Below are 15,843 nucleotides of genomic sequence, written 5' to 3' on the forward strand. Positions count from 1 at the left end.
ATATTATTCTCTCCCTCTTAACCAAAGTTAAGTCCATCCCTTAATTAGAACCTCAATAACTCTCACTCAGTCTAATCCAAAGGCAAAGAATATAACAGCAGTATATCCCACAAGTACCGGGTATTTATCACTCCTCAACAATAAACCAAAAGCACCCAAGACATACTCAAATCCACTTAGGGAGTATTTAGCAACAAAATGACTTGTAACCTAGAAAGTAGGTACATACTGATATTCAGTTTTAACAATCCTCCCAAAAAATTCTCCCTCCCTCCCCCCTACCCTACCCCCCACCCTATGAGAAAAACAATATATAAGTGTGTGTGTAGGTAAAACAAAACACAACTAATCATGAGCAAAGGTTTAGAGCGGATAGGCTACATAAAGGTGAAGATATTACAAAGAGTTCACCACTAGGCTTCTTCCTAGGTGCAAAGACTGTATATAGGGTCCCCAAACTTTTAGGAACTCTATCCTCCTCTCAAATAGCATAAGCCCATGAAATTTATTCCTCCAGTGCCAGAAATCTGGTGGAGAATCTCTAACCCAAAGACTCAAAATAATACGCTTGCCAACCATACAGGCTTTGCGAATCAACTGCCTAGCAGGACCAGTCTGCAATACAAAAGTTTGTATTTATCCAAAAGAACTCCGCAAGGGGTAAGCGGAATTCTGGAACCCAAAAGAAGCATCAAATATTGTAAAATTGAGGTCCAGAATCTCTGCACCCAATGACAATCCCAAAGGGAATGAAGATAAGTGCTAGACATTCGTTGGCACTTTGCACACAAGGGCGTCTCCACACCTTCCATTTTAAAAATTTGAACTCGAGTTAAATATACCCTGTGCAAAATACGATACTGGCACTCCCTATAGTCTGCATTAACAGTCAGTGTGGGAATACGAGATGTCAAAATAGTGAAATCAATGTGATCTATTTTCTGTTGCATAGCCTGCTGTTTTGTCATTTGTTGTTGGACCTTATCTTCTGCATCAGAGAGGCGTTGTTGGTAGGCTAAGAGATCTGAACAAATTGTTCCCAATTTACCATCAATTCCTTCTAATTTATCAGTTATCTTTTGCAACTTTTGATCTACTGAGGCCTCCAGCATGTGAAACACTTCCGCGGCCAACGCAGAGCCCACTGATTGCGAGGACGAGGTATCTCCGTCCGCCATTTTGACTTCTCCTGCACGGCCCCGAGTGCCATCTTTCTTCGGCTGTTTAGTTGACATTTCAGCCCGAGTTGTGCACTAAAAGTCTCAAACTGCTCACTGACTGTATCAGGAATCAAATACTGCAGATTGGGTAACGAGAAAACAAACTAACGTGGGGGATAGATGCTCGATCAGGGGAGCTGGGAGCTCAGCTCAGCACATCCACTCTCTAGTTCAGCATCACGTGACCTCTCTCACCTTTTGCTTGAGAAAAACAACCTTGACCTGGACAAATGTGAAAGTTACCAGCCAGTATCCAACATCCCATTTCTAGGGAAATTTATAGAACAAACAGTCTGTTCAACTCCGTGATTGGCTAGAAGAGAGAAACTGGCTAGATCCATGTCAATCTGGACTCAGACCCGGTTATGAAACAGAAACGGTCCTTGTATCCCTATTAAATGATCTTCACAGAAATCAAGACAGGGGATTGTAAGCTCCTTTGAGCAGGGACTGTCCTTCTATGTTAAATTGTACAGCGCTGCGTAACCCTAGTAGCGCTTTAGAAATGTCAAGTAGTAGTAGATTCGCCTCAGTGTTAGTACTGCTAGATTTCTCAGCAGCTTTTGCCACTGTGGATCATGATATGCTAGCACGACTGACAGAAACAGGTATCAATGGAACAGTACGTGCTTGGTTCAGATCCTATCTATCAGACAGGCAACAATCCAGAATGTTTGGCAGCAACTCATCGCCACCATGGGCACTGACCTGTGGGGTACCACAAGGATCGATACTGTCACCTATTCTGTTCAATATCTACCTCAAGCCACTAGTTGAACTGATTCGGTCCATGGACACTCGGTTCTATATCTACGCAGATGATGTGCAGCTACTCATACCCATTGAACCTGACTTACCTACAGGTTTGAATAAACTGATTACCTGTCAACATCAGTTCAGGAATGGGTTAAACACAACAAACTTTGCCTGAACCCAAGTAAACCCGAGCTTCTCTGGGTCTCTAACACAAGTGGATACATACCTGACATCAAAATCTCTTTTGGGAAGTACGAACTTTTAGCTACCTTGCTAGCTAAAAGATAAGCTGAAGAGATTGGATAAAGGAAGCGATGAATGATCGTAGCCTTGGAAGGTGCCTTGTCTTGTTTCAAACCTCCAAAAAGGAGAAACAAACTATCAAGCATACAAAATTCTTTGGTCATCTCCAAATACCACATCAGGACTTTATGGACATCCAGAAGTCTCAAAGTTCCAAACTCCTTTCCAATATCCTGTCTTCAAAAGGAGAGCATTAATTCCTGATTCAAATGAAAGGCAGAAGCCACCCGTGGGAGAAAAGAAAGCACAGTACAAATAGACAACCCTGCTTGAGGCTGAGATCATGCTTCACATTCCCAGGCTTAGGAGTGAGATTCATTACTGTCATGGTATGTACTGTCAAGACAATATGCTGTTGCTGGGACTCCTCTATTGACTGGGGTTCATTTCCTTTTAAATTCCGAGTCTGATTTGATTAGTGGATCTGCTCAGTGCCGTCTTTTTTTTTTTTTTTTAGTTCCGTCGCCATCTTGAAACAGTTCTCCACTGATAAAGTTCTTCCTCCTGATGTAGCAGTTGGCGAAACAAGCGGCCCTTGTTGGGGATTTGAAGATCTCTGCTACAAAATTGATGTGATGAAGTCGCTAGTTTTCGGAGTGATTTCAGCGTGTTTGCAGGTCTTGGAAGATGGATCATTTTGTGAGATGTGTTTTTGGGTTTTTTTTCTGTACCCAGTTTTGTTGCAACTGATTTTTTGATCTGATTTTATTTTTTCCAGTTTGAAGGAGCTGCATGCTAGCATTTTGTTATAAATATCATAAATGCAACACCAGGTTTTTGGAGCAGATGTTTTTCTCCCTTGTTGAGAGTGGTTTTTTGCGCTCTTTTTTCCCGGTGCTTATTGGAACCTATGATAGTAAAGGACTCTGTTAAGGATTGAAAGTGGGCGCTAGATAGCCACTCCAGGGAGCTTTGAGGTTCTCTTTGTTTTTTGAATAATTATTATTTATGGCAACATACAGCTCTTGCATCTGGATTATTAGAGCAAAAAAAATTTTTTTTGAGTGTTCACAGTGACATTTTTTGTCTCTCTTTTTTATGTACAAAAATAACCCATTTAGAGACATTACCCTTGGAGATAGGGATCCCTGCAAGATAGGGCCTGGATTTCCAAAACTCTTCTGGACAAAGCAACGGCTAACAAGAACACTATCTTCAAGGTGAGATCTTTAAGAGTCACATTCTTGGGGGGTTCAAAAAGGGGATACATTAGAGACTGGAGAACAAGATTAAGATTCCATTCGGGGCAGACCACTTGAAGAGGAAGCCTAAGGCAGCTGACTCCCTTCAAGAACTGAATGTCAGGATGTGCAGCCAAGAAAGAATTTTGCAAGTGCCTCCCTAAAGCAAGCCAGGGCAGCAACCTGGACCTTGAATGCACCAAGAGCTAAGCCCTTTTTATGACCATCTTGCAAGAAAATTAGAATATGTGCCACCATAGCATGAAAGGTGCATGCCTTTCTGAACCCCAGTTGTCAAAACAACCTCTAGGCTCTTCTGTATGCTGACGAAGTGAAACACTTCTTAGCTTCCATCAGGGTATTATCACTTCATCAAAATACCCTTTACCCCTCAGTCTCCACTTTTCAAGAGCCAGGTCATGAGATTAAAACTTGGACTGGTCTGGTGAGGGTGCTAAGGAAGTAGAAATTAGGATTTACCAGTCCAACTACCTGCTCTGTTTTATTCTGGCAGAGCCTAAGCTTCTTTCTATAATAGTCTTGGCTGTGAAGATTCATATTGGTTTTCTACAGTTTCCGTCCGGTAGTTAGTTTTGACAGGTATTGTTTCGGTTGTTTTCAAGAAGGGGGAAAAAGAGAGGTGTTGTAGTCTTTTTCCCTCTTGAAGGATTCCACTGCACAGTGCCCTCCCTATAAGAGCAGAGCAAACCATTCTGTATTTTCTATCACCTTCTGGTCGATAGACATAACAGGTCTTGGACTGGCCTGGTGGGACTAAAAGAAAAAAATTAGTAGGTAAGTCCTAATTTCTCCATCTGTTCAGTAAAGAAAATATTTATAGACAAATAGCAAGAGTTACATTAAGGAGCCGTGTGTGGGGGGGCCTCTGTACTAACATAGCGAGGGTGCTGCAGGGCAGGGGTGAGCAGCACTGGCAGAGGGCCTAAATACTGGAATATCAGAGGGTAGTGCAGTCGAGGAGTGGGGCAGAAATGTACAGACTGATTACTCAGGGGATAACTGCCTGACTAATAACACAAGCTGTTGCCCCTTGGTTCTCAAGCTGGCTCTGAATTTTCTCAAAAAAAAAATTTTTTTTTTGGCTTGTTCTGTGGTGTCGAGCAGGTCTGAATTTGGTATTCTGAATGCTACTGCTATCCTGTCTGCCCTGGTGCGCCAGATCTCAGCCCCAGCTCTGTTAGAGCAGCTAGTGTTCTTCATATTAGGCACAGAGAGGCAGCCAGAAGCTGCCACCGACTTGCATCACCGTCACCCGCTGCGCGATCTTCTGATAGAGCACTGCAACCACCTGTCAGACGAGGTGAGTCGTTATTTCTGTGGGGACGGGACAGACGGGAGTATGCAATGTTAGTGCCAGGGCATGGGGTTTGCTGTCCTTCCCTACATCATACAGTAACTGACAGTATAATTGAGGGAAATCCTGCAGTCTCTTGAATGATTATATTTTCAGCAACAACTATAGAAGTGCCAGACAGTTACAGGGAAGTGCAGAAAGTACAAAAAATATTACACAACTGCTGGTTACCATGGCAACTGTGATGACCCTAGTCAGTGCTTTTTTTGTAGAAAAAAAGGTGCCGGTACTCATTATGGGCGGGTCACCACATATGGCCCCAACCCTATGATAGCCACACCCACATTAACCACACCCCCTATACCAGCCACGGCGCATATAAACAGACATCATTGAAAATATTACAGTACTATAGGAGAAAAAAATAACGTGATTTTTTTTCATTATAAATAATCTCTGTAAGCTCTTACAGCTCCAGTATACCCAGTGCAAAATAAGACAGCCAATGTAAATTCTCAAATTGGACATATTACAAACACTAAAATGAAAATAAAATGATTTTTTTCTACCTTTGTTGTCTGGTGACTGTTTTTCTTTCCATATTGGTCCCAGTCTGTGATTCTCCTTTCCTTTGTTTTCGCTTAATTCTTCTGTGCCATTTGTCATTTTTGTCTCCTTTTTCTTTGCTTTCTTCAATATTTTTCAGGCTCTCTCTCTGTCCAGATTTAATTCATTCTTACTATCCATTCTTTAATTTCCTTCATCTACCTGTGGCTTTTCATCTTTTCCTCACCCTTGTTCTCCTCATGCCCCTTCCTCTTATTCTCCAGTCTTTCTCTATTCCCCTTTTCCATCCAGCAGCTCTGCTTTCTCTCCCCATCCTTCCAGTGTCTCTCCTATTTCTTTCTGCATTCTTCCATCCAGTGTCTTCCCTCTTTCTCTCCCTATCCTTCCGTTTTCCCTCTCTCTCCCCCCATCCTTCCATCTGTTTTTTCCCTCTCTCTCCCCATCCTTCCATCTGTTTTTCCCCCTCTCTCTCCCCATCCTTCCATCTGTTTTTCCCCCTCTCTCTCCCCATCCTTCCATCTGTTTTCCCTCTCTCTTTCCCCATCCTTCCATCTGTTTTCCCCTCTCTCTCTCCCCAATCCTTCCGTCTGTTGGTTTCCCTCTTTCTCTCTCTCCCCAATCCTTCCATCTGTTTTTCCCCTCTCTCTCCCCATCCTTCCATCTGTTTTCCCCTCTCTCTCCCCCAATCCTTCCCTCTGTTGTTTTCCCTCTTTCTCTCTCTCCCCAATCCTTCCCCTGTTGTTTTCCCTCTCTCTCTCTCCCCAATCCTTCCCACTGTTGGTTTCCCTCTTTCTCTCTCTCCCCAATCCTTCCCTCTGTTGGTTTCCCTCTTTCTCTCTCTCCCCAATCCTTCCCTCTGTTGTTTTCCCTCTCTCTCTCTCCCCAATCCTTCCCTCTGTTGTTTCCCTCTTTCTCTCTCTCCCCAATCCTTCCCTCTGTTGGTTTCCCTCTTTCTCTGTCTCCCCCTCCCAATCCTTCCCTCTGTTGGTTTCCCTCTTTCTCTCTCTCCCCCTCCCAATCCTTCCCTCTGTTGGTTTCCCTCTTTCTCTCTCTCCCCCTCCCAATCCTTCCCTCTGTTGGTTTCCCTCTTTCTCTCTCTCCCCCTCCCAATCCTTCCCTCTGTTGGTTTCCCTCTCCCTGCCAAGTTTCCCGCGAACGTCGCGAAGTCGCGATGCACGCGGCACCAGCCCCTATTTCCGGCCGCTGCTGCTTCTCCTGTTGAGCAGCAAAGCAGCAGCGGCCGCTACACAAAGAAAAAGAAGATTTAAAATAAAAATTGAAACCTGGCTGAAACGCGGCACCCCGGCACTGTGGACAGCCATTAGGCATTGGCTGTTGCCCCGCAGCCGCTCCGCCTCTTGCCTCTACGTCACTGCCCCTGGAGGAAGACCCCGGAGGAGCGCAGTGACGTAAGGCAAGAGGAGGAGCGGCTGTGGGGCAACAGCCAATGCCTAATGGCTGTTTACAGTGCCGGGGTGCCGCGTTTCAGCCAGGTTTGAAGTTTTTAAAAAAATCTTTTTCTTTGTGTAGCGGCCGCTGCTGCTCAACAGGAGAAGCAGCAGCGGCCGGAAATGGGGGCTGGCACTGCGTCCGTCACGGGGCGGGGGGGGGGGGGGGAGCAAAAAAAAAAGATGCCGGTACGCCGTACCGTTGCGTACCGGCACAAAAAAAGCACTGACCCTAGTTATCACCATTTCTGGGATGTGTTTCACACTTAGGAGCTTGATTCTGTACCGTCATATTGTATGTTTGTGTCCGGTGTCTGGCTTTTATTTTTCATGTCTTCCCTGACTGTAGATCAGCATCGCCACACTCAGGTTGTTTGAGGAGCTGCTTCGCAAACCTCATGAGCACATTGTTTACAACCTAGTACTGAGAAACCTGGAGGGTCGAGGTTACGTTGCACGCCCTAGTGTGAGTCAAGAGGAGACCAGTACAGTTGACTTGGAGCACTATCAGGATACTGAGTGAGTAGAGCCCAGTGATTCAATAGGGTGCATAGCTCACTGACTGCTGCTGCGCCTCTGATTGGATGTGTGACATTGGATTGCTCTGTCCCACAGAATGATTTGTGGTAGACAGGCTGCATGCTAGTGCACCCTTCCATTCACTGTGCTCTTTGGTGATGGATGCGATTCAGAATCACAGCCGTTGCGTTCGATGTACCTGCAGGGAACTAGAAGAGGATCCGTACTTCACAGATGACACCGATTTCCTGGCCTGCAGTAAAGTACCACAGTGTCCCAGACTAGCACCCATAAAATCAGACAGGAAAGCAGAAACGAATCAGATCGTGAACAGGTAATTGTAGCTGTTTGTTAGGGTGTGAATTAACCTGGGAACAGGTGATACTACTAGGTGCAGATCCCCCATTCCTGCTTTGGGAGAACAAACAGAGGGGGTTGCATTAGCATGAACTTGACAGTCTTGGAGGAATAGAGGATTCAAATCCCATTGCAGATCCTTGTGATTTTGGGCAAGTCACTAAACCCTCCATTGCCTCAGGTACAAACTTAAACTGTAAGTCCTCTGGGTATAGGGAAATACCGACTGTACCTGAATGTAATTCACTTTGAGCTACTTCTAAAAAGGCATGAGTCCATAGGATGAACCAGCTTGTGACACTGAGGCCTGCAGTTGACACACAGCGCTGTACCAGTAGGGTGGCCTGTTATCTGCATTGTGAGCGACTTTCCATTTATTATTGGAACTTGAATGTCTTTTAATTTGTCCTGCGAATGAAATTCATCCAGTCCAATACATTTTCATGGACTGACTTAAGCCTCAGAGAATAGCACTAGAATACAGCTGTCCTGTGGCCATCCCACAGGCTCCATATTCACCTCTATGTGTTGAGGCCTTACCCAAATCATCACTTTCTCAACCAGTCCTCTATTTGAAGAGCAAAACCAAATTCCTTTCAATGATGCTATTTTGGGCTGTTAATTCTAGTATATTGTTTCCTCTCCTATGCAACAATAATGCTCTGTTACTGCATCTTTCTATTAGCTTCCTCTGTCTTGTTCCGGATGAAGCTAAAACACCACAGAGCATGGAGGATGCTGGCTATGACACCTATGTCCATGATGCCCTGGGGCTGGTAGGACTAGTTTGCAACTTGCTTGCTTTCGTTTCATGTTTTTATCATAATCCCTATGTGTGAAAACATATTTGCTTAGCCCTACCTCTTCATTCCCCCTTATACATGCTGTCCCCCTATCTTCTTAGAACATGCACACGCAATACACACTTCCTCCCTGCACACACTTAGACACTCATGCCATCCCATGCTCCGCTTTATTCCCCCATACAGCTCTCCGGTTAAAACTCCATCCCCCATGCCAAGCAAGTTTCTCCCTTTTTGCACTACATACACATTCTGTTCCAGGTTTTTGCTTGCCCCATGCACACCCTGTCCACCTGCTACAGTATCCCTCCCCTCATCTTTGAGTGCCCCATTCCACCTCAAAAAAAGTGTGTTATCACTGACGTATTGATTTCTCTTTGCATGCACCTTATTTGTTCTGTATACCATTAGCTGCTGAAAAGTACTTTATTCTGGTAGGGCATGAGTTTTAAGTCCCGCCTCTTTCTGCTATCAGTGAATGATATCTGGGTTTCTTTTCACTACTGTGCACTAGTTTCATGAATGCTGTGCCAGTGTCTCCACCTGGAACTGGCCACAGACACCACGCCGTCTGGAGGCGAGTGACATGGAAGCTAAATTTTATGAAGGCCACTTCCTGAAAGTTCTCTTTGACAGGTTGTCGGGGATCCTTGACCAGGTACAGGAATGCAAAGACATCTTTTCTTTTTTTCCCTTTTAAATTATGACACCTTAACGGTGTTTCTCACCCCAGTCCTGGGGAACACACCAAGCCAGTTAGGTTTTCTGGATATCCGTAATGAATATGCATGAGAGGAAGTTGCATGCAGTATCTCCATTGTATAGAAATCTCTCTCTTATGCATATTCATTATGGATATCCTGAAAACCTAACTGGCTGGATGTGTACCAAGATCTGTGTTGAGAACCACTGCCTTGTGGTATTAATACTGACCCCCGCTCAGATATTTCTTCTTCATTTGTGCTTTATTAGGGCAGTGGCCTGTCAGAATCCCTTTCACTGTCTTCCACTATTATTCAAAAATATTCACCTCCATGTAGTTAAATAATCCTCAACGACCTTGGTCTTCACTCCCAGTCCTCTAGGGCCACCAACTAGTCAAATTTTCAGGCTATCTCTAATAAATATAACACGAAAGGGTTTTGTATACCTGCTACCTCCATTTTATGCAAATTTCACTCATAGATAATCATTTGAAATAGCCTGAAAACCAGACCAGTTGGTGGCCCTCAAAGACTTTGTGAAGATAACTGCTCTAGGAAGGAACAAATTAGTGAATTTGCAGAGACCTTGGTATTAAGAGGGACAGGGTGCCATTATATGTGGTGCAGCACTGCCCCACCTGGTCACTACGTGGCAACACAGCAGAATACCAGGGTAAGTTCTTTTGCAGAGCTCATGTAAGCAAGGTTCTGAGAGACTTTAGAAAAGATTATCATCACTTTTTTATGTTCTTTTATGTTTGGAATGCAATATGCAAACAAACAGTTGTTTCCTTCTCATCAGCTACTGACTCGTGCATTTTTAAATTGGTTTTGCAGCCATATGAGCTGAACTTGCAGTTGACAAGTGTCCTTTCCAGGCTGGCACTGTTCCCACACCCTCACAGCCATGAGTATCTCTTAGATCCCTACATCAGCCTGGCCCCTGGCTGCAGGTCTCTTTTCTCAGTGCTTGTCAGGGTAAGTAGTATCTCAGTGAAACATTCTCACCTCTTGGTGCAGGAATTGTGTAACTCTGACTTCCCTTCATAGTTCCCTTCTTCAGTTTTGGTTCCACCCTTTCACGCATCTCTTTCTTCCTCCTGATGTTTGACCTCCCTTTTCTTTCTGCTCCTATCAGACTCTCTTCTTTCTTTGTCTCCTCTTTTAGGTCATTGGAGACCTTATGCAGAGAATTCAGCGGGTCTTTCACTTCTCTGTAAAGCTGCTCCTGGTGAGAAAGCAGTTAATGGGGCTGGCCTCTGAGGAGCTGTAAGTATGTCTACTCAGCCAAGAGAATAGCTGTTGGCCTCACTGTACTTGAATGTACATCACTTCAGTAGTTTTCAGGCTTGCAGGCGGTATATGAGAGAGAGCGAGCACTTTTATATAACAAGCATAGGGACTATGATGCATCAAGCCAGGAGGGTACGGTACTTATTACTTACTAATCTCTACTGCATCCCCTTTTGGGACATGAGACTAAATCCAAATATGTATCTCTTGCTGCAGGATTGACCATTTGACTCTCTTGAAAGGGGTGGTGGTACTGGAAGAATTCTGCAAAGAACTGGCTGCAGTGGCTTTTGTGAAATTCCCTCCAGAAGATGGTAACTCCGCCCTCCAGCTGGATACCTGTCACAAAGAGGAGACCTGAAGATGACCGCCAGTCCCAAGAGGAGGCGAGGGTAGTCCTCTCCTATGCACTGCCGCTCTGGAAGGAATAGGATATTGTTTTTGTGTGTTAGGTGGAGGGAAGTGCTGCCTCTGTCTTAATGCTGGTTGAAAAGTGGCAACCCTCTGCTTGGTTTGAAGAGTGTCGTACTGCAGTGCTCAACAACAGAATGAGCCACAGCCCTGTGCTGTACGAGGCCTCTATGAATTGTGATAGTGCTACTCAATCAGTGACTGAACTTGACAGAAATTTCCTCTGTGAAGAATGGACTATTCATGACTTGACTTTCCCCATTGGCACAGGATAGGAGAAAACTGAGAGCAATTGGGATCAATGCATATTATAATAGACTTTCTTATTGGTGGCATATGTGGTGGTGGAGGAGGGCCTCCATACCGGCAATCTTCCAGTGAAAGAAGAATCAGAAATAAAAGTCCAGTAGAAAGGGAGTTTCTAGAAGCAGCCAAGTTCATGTATTAAGACACAGAGGAAGTACAAGTACATAAGTATTGGCATACTGGGAAAAACCAAAGGTCCATCAAGCCCAGCATCCTGTTTCCAACAGTGGCCAATCCAGGGCACAAATACCTGGCAAGATCCCAAAAAAGTATAAAACATTTTATACTGCTTATCCCAGAAATAGTGGATTTTCCCCAAGTCCATTTAATAAAGGTCTAAGGACTTTTCCTTTAGGAAGCCGTCCAAACCTTTTTTAAACTCAGCTAAGCTAACCACCTTTACCACATTCTCTGACAACGAATTCCAGAGTTTAATTACACATTGAGTGAAGAAAACTTTTCTCTGATTCGTTTTAAATTTACTACATTGTAGCTTCATCGCATGCCCCCTAGTCCTAGTATTTTTGGAAAGCGTAAGCAGACGCTTCACATCTACCTGTTCAACTCCACTCATTATTTTATAGACCTCTATCATATCTCCCCTCAGCCGCCTTTTCTCCAAGCTGAAGAGCCCTAGCCGCTTTAGCCTTTCCTCATAGGAAAGTCATCCCATCCCCTTTATCATTTTCGTCACCCTTCTCTGTGCCTTTTCTAATTCCACTATATCTTTTTTGAGATGCGGCGACCAGAATTGAACACAATATTCGAGGTGCGGTTGCACCATGGAGCGAGACAAAGGCATTATAACATCCTCATCTTTGTTTTCCATTCCTTTCCTAATAATACCTAACATTCTATTTGCTTTCTTAGCCGCAGCAGCACACTGAGCAGAAGGTTTCAACGTATCATCAATGACGACAACTAGATCCCTTTCTTCGTCTGTGACTCCTAACATGGAACCTTGCGTGGCATAGCTATAATTCGGGTTCCTCTTTCCCACATGCATCACTTTGCACTTGCTCACATTAAACGTCATCTGCCATTTAGACACCCAGTCTCCCAGTCTTGTAAGGTCCTCTTGTAATTTTTCACAATCCTCCTGTGATTTAACGACTGAATAACTTTGTGTCATCAGCAAATTTAATTACCTCACTAGTTACTCCCATCTCTAGGTCATTTAAAAATATGTTAAAAAGCAGCGGTCCGACACCCTTCTCCATTGAGAATACTGACCATTTATCCCTACTCTCTGTTTTCTATCTTTTAACCAGTTTTTAATCCACAATAGAACACTACCTCCTATCCCATGACTCTCCAATTTCCTCTGGAGTCTTTGGTACTTTGTCAAACGCCTTCTGAACATCCAGATACACAATATCAACTGGCTCACCTTTTTCCACATGTTTGTTCACTCCTTCAAAGAAATGTAGTAGATTGGTGAGGCACGATTTCCCTTCACTAAATCCATGTTGACTTTGTCTCATTAATCCATGTTTTTGAATATGCTCTGTAATTTTGTTCTTAATAATAGTCTCTACCATTTTGCCCGGCACCAATGTCAGACTCACCGTCTATAATTTCCCGGATCTCCTCTGGAACCTTTTTTAAAAATCGGCGTTACATTGGCCACCCTCCAATCTTCCGGTACCACGCTCGATTTTAAGGATAAATTACATATTTCTAACAATAGCTCTGCAAGCTCATTTTTCAGTTTTATTAGTACTCTGGGATGAATACCATCCAGTCCAGGAGATTTGCTACTCTTCAGTTTGTAGAACGGCCCCATTACATCCTCCAGGTTTACAAAGAATTCATTAAGTTTCTCCGACTCGTCAACTTCGAATACCATATACGGCACCGGTATCCCACCCAAATCTTCCTCGGTGAAGACCGAAGCAAAGAATTCATTTAATCTCTCCGCTATGGCTTTGTCTTCCCTGATCACCCCTTTTACTCCTCAGTCATCTAGTGATCCAACCAATTCTTTTGCCGGCTTCCTGCTTTTAATATACCTAAAAAAAATTTTACTATGTGTTTTTGCCTCCAACGCAATCTTTTTTTTGAAGTCCCTCTTAGCCTTCTTTATCACCGCTTTGCATTTGACTTGACATTCCTTATGCTGTTTCTTATTATTTTCAGTTGGTTCCTTCTTCCATTTTCTGAAGGATTTTCTTTTAGCTCTAATAGCTTCCTTCACCTCACTTTTTCACCATGCCAGCTGTCGTTTGGTCTTCCGTCCTCCTTTTTTAATACGCGGAATATATTTGGCCTGGGCTTCCAGGATGGTGTTTTTGAACAGCATAAGTACATAAGTAATGCCGTACTGGGAAAAGACCAAAGGTCCATCAAGCCCAGCATCCTGTCCCTGACAGCTGCCAATCCAGGTCAAAGGCACCTGACAAGCATCCACGCCTGATGTAAATTTTTGACCCTCGCAGCCGCTCCTTTAAGGTTTTTTTTTCACCGTTCTTCTCATTTTATCAGTCTCCTTTTTTAAAGTATTTGATTTCCTATTTGTACTTACTTCAAAGCTAATATCAAATCCGATCATATTATGATCACTGTTATCAAGCGGCCCCAGCACCATTACCTCCCGCACCAGATCATGTGCTCCACTAAGGACTAGGTCTAGAATTTTTCCTTCTCTCGTCGGCTCCTGTACCAGCTGCTCCATAAAGCTGTCCTTGATTTCATCAAGGAATTTTACCTCCCTGGTGTGTCCCAATGTTACATTTACCCAATCAATATTGGGGTAATTGAAGTCACCCATTATTATTGTGTTGCCAAGTTTGTTTGCGTCCCTAATTTCCTTTAACATTTCTGCATCTGTCTGTTCATCCTGGTCAGGCGGACGGTAGTACACTCCTATCACTATCCTTTTCCCCTTTACACATGGAATTTCAATCCACAGTGATTCCAAGAAGTGTTTTGTTTCCTGTAGAATTTTCAGTCTATTTGATTCAACCCCTCCACCAATTCGATCCACCCTATCACTATGATATAATTTGTACCCCGGTATGACAGTGTCCCACTGGTTATTCTCCTTTCACCAGGTCTCAGAGATGCCTATTATATCTAATTTTTCATTTAGTGCAATATATTCTAACTCTCCCATCTTATTTCTTAGGCTCCTGGCATTCGCATATAGACATTTGAAACTATGTTTGTTGTTCCTATTTACATCATGCTCAGTACTTGACAGTATTAATTTGCAATCTTTTGTCTGATTTTTCAGACACGTGATCTACTACGGTCTCTTTTGAAACCTATCAGGATACCCTATCTTCCCTGTTTTGGTGATATCTTTGAAAGATACCTTATCCCGAACCATGCGCTTTTGAACGACTGTCTGCCTTCCCCCCCATTTCTAGTTTAAAAGCTGCTCTATCTCCTTTTTAAATGCCGATGCCAGCAGCCTGGTCCCACCCTGGTTAAGGTGGAGCCCATCCTTTCGGAATAGGCTCCCCCTTCCCCAGAATGTTGCCCAGTTCCTAACAAATCTAAAACCCTCCTCCCTGCACCATCGTCTCATCTATGCATTGAGACTCCGGAGCTCTGCCTGTCTCTTGGGCCCTTCGCGTGGAACGGGTATCATTTCAGAAAATGGTACCCTAGAGGATCTGGATTTGAGCTTTCTACCTAACAGACTAAATTTGGCTTCCAGAACCTCTCTCTCACATTTTCCTATGTCATTGGTACCCACATGTACCAAGACAGCCAGCTCCTCCCCAGCACTGTTAAAATCCTATCTAGGTGACGCGTGAGGTCCGCCACCTTCGCACCAGGCAGGCAAGTCACGAGGCGATCCTCACGTCCACCAGCCACCTATATGCCTAATGATCGAATCACCAACTACAACAGCTGTCCTAACCTTTCCCTCCTGGGCAGCACTTGGAGACATATCCTCGGTGCGAGGGGATAGTACATCCCCTGGTGGGCAGGTCCTGGCTACAGGAGTACTATCTACTTCACCAAGGTGATGCTGTCCTTCTAGGAGACCTCCCTCCTCCAAGGTAGCACAGGGGCTACCAGACTGGAGGTGGGACTTCTCTACAACATCCCTGTAGGTCTCCTCTATGTACCTCTTTGTCTCCCTCAGCTCCACCAAGTCTGCTACTCTAGCCTCAAGAGAACGGAAATGTTCTCTGAGAGCTAGGAGCTCTTTGCATTGGGCACACACATATGACATCTCACCAACTGGGAGATAATCATGCATGTGACACTCAATGTCTTAAGGATCTGGCTGAGATTATTTCTGTGCACACTTCCCAAAGCAAGGAATTGCCTAGCTTGCTGTCTGCACTTTTGTGACCATGGCAACATCCAAGAAACACTCTGTGAAGATTGTCAAGCCCCAAAGGTGCCAGGAGACAACAGTTATGCAATTTAAACCTTATTTGCTGGCCTTTAAAATAAAGGAAGCTCAATTTTTGTCTTTGGTGGAGAAAAGCTGCTATGTCCATTGAGCAGCAGTGAGCGTTTTGCTGTCTGCCACCAGCATTATTCCCGAATATTCAAGGCCAGGCCATGTTCGGGCTTCAGCATTGAATATCTGGCTTTGCAGAGCCGGCTCAGTCGATATTCAGTATTTAAGCGGCCATGGGTTACCGTATAAAGATAGGATTGTGTTTTATGCAGTTACCCTGGCCGGCTAAATGCT

General features: G+C 44.2%; 1 protein-coding gene across 2 annotated transcripts in view; it reads left to right on the plus strand.

Annotated features, from left to right (window-relative positions):
• The window catches only part of FAM160B2 (family with sequence similarity 160 member B2), a 43,064-nt gene extending 31,725 nt beyond the window's left edge, over positions 1-11,339 (plus strand). For both annotated transcript variants that reach the window (XM_030201988.1, XM_030201989.1), the window contains exons 10-17: positions 4,586-4,781; positions 7,140-7,309; positions 7,515-7,643; positions 8,352-8,442; positions 8,984-9,127; positions 10,011-10,151; positions 10,342-10,442; positions 10,683-11,339. In XM_030201988.1, coding sequence (XP_030057848.1) covers positions 4,586-4,781; positions 7,140-7,309; positions 7,515-7,643; positions 8,352-8,442; positions 8,984-9,127; positions 10,011-10,151; positions 10,342-10,442; positions 10,683-10,827 — 1,117 coding nt within the window. In that variant the 3' untranslated portion in view covers positions 10,828-11,339. The remainder of the gene's footprint in view (positions 1-4,585; positions 4,782-7,139; positions 7,310-7,514; positions 7,644-8,351; positions 8,443-8,983; positions 9,128-10,010; positions 10,152-10,341; positions 10,443-10,682) is intronic.
• Positions 11,340-15,843: the final 4,504 nt, after the last annotated feature.

This window comes from Microcaecilia unicolor, chromosome 4, assembly GCF_901765095.1.
Source record: "Microcaecilia unicolor chromosome 4, aMicUni1.1, whole genome shotgun sequence".
NCBI classification, from domain to species: domain Eukaryota; kingdom Metazoa; phylum Chordata; class Amphibia; order Gymnophiona; family Siphonopidae; genus Microcaecilia; species Microcaecilia unicolor.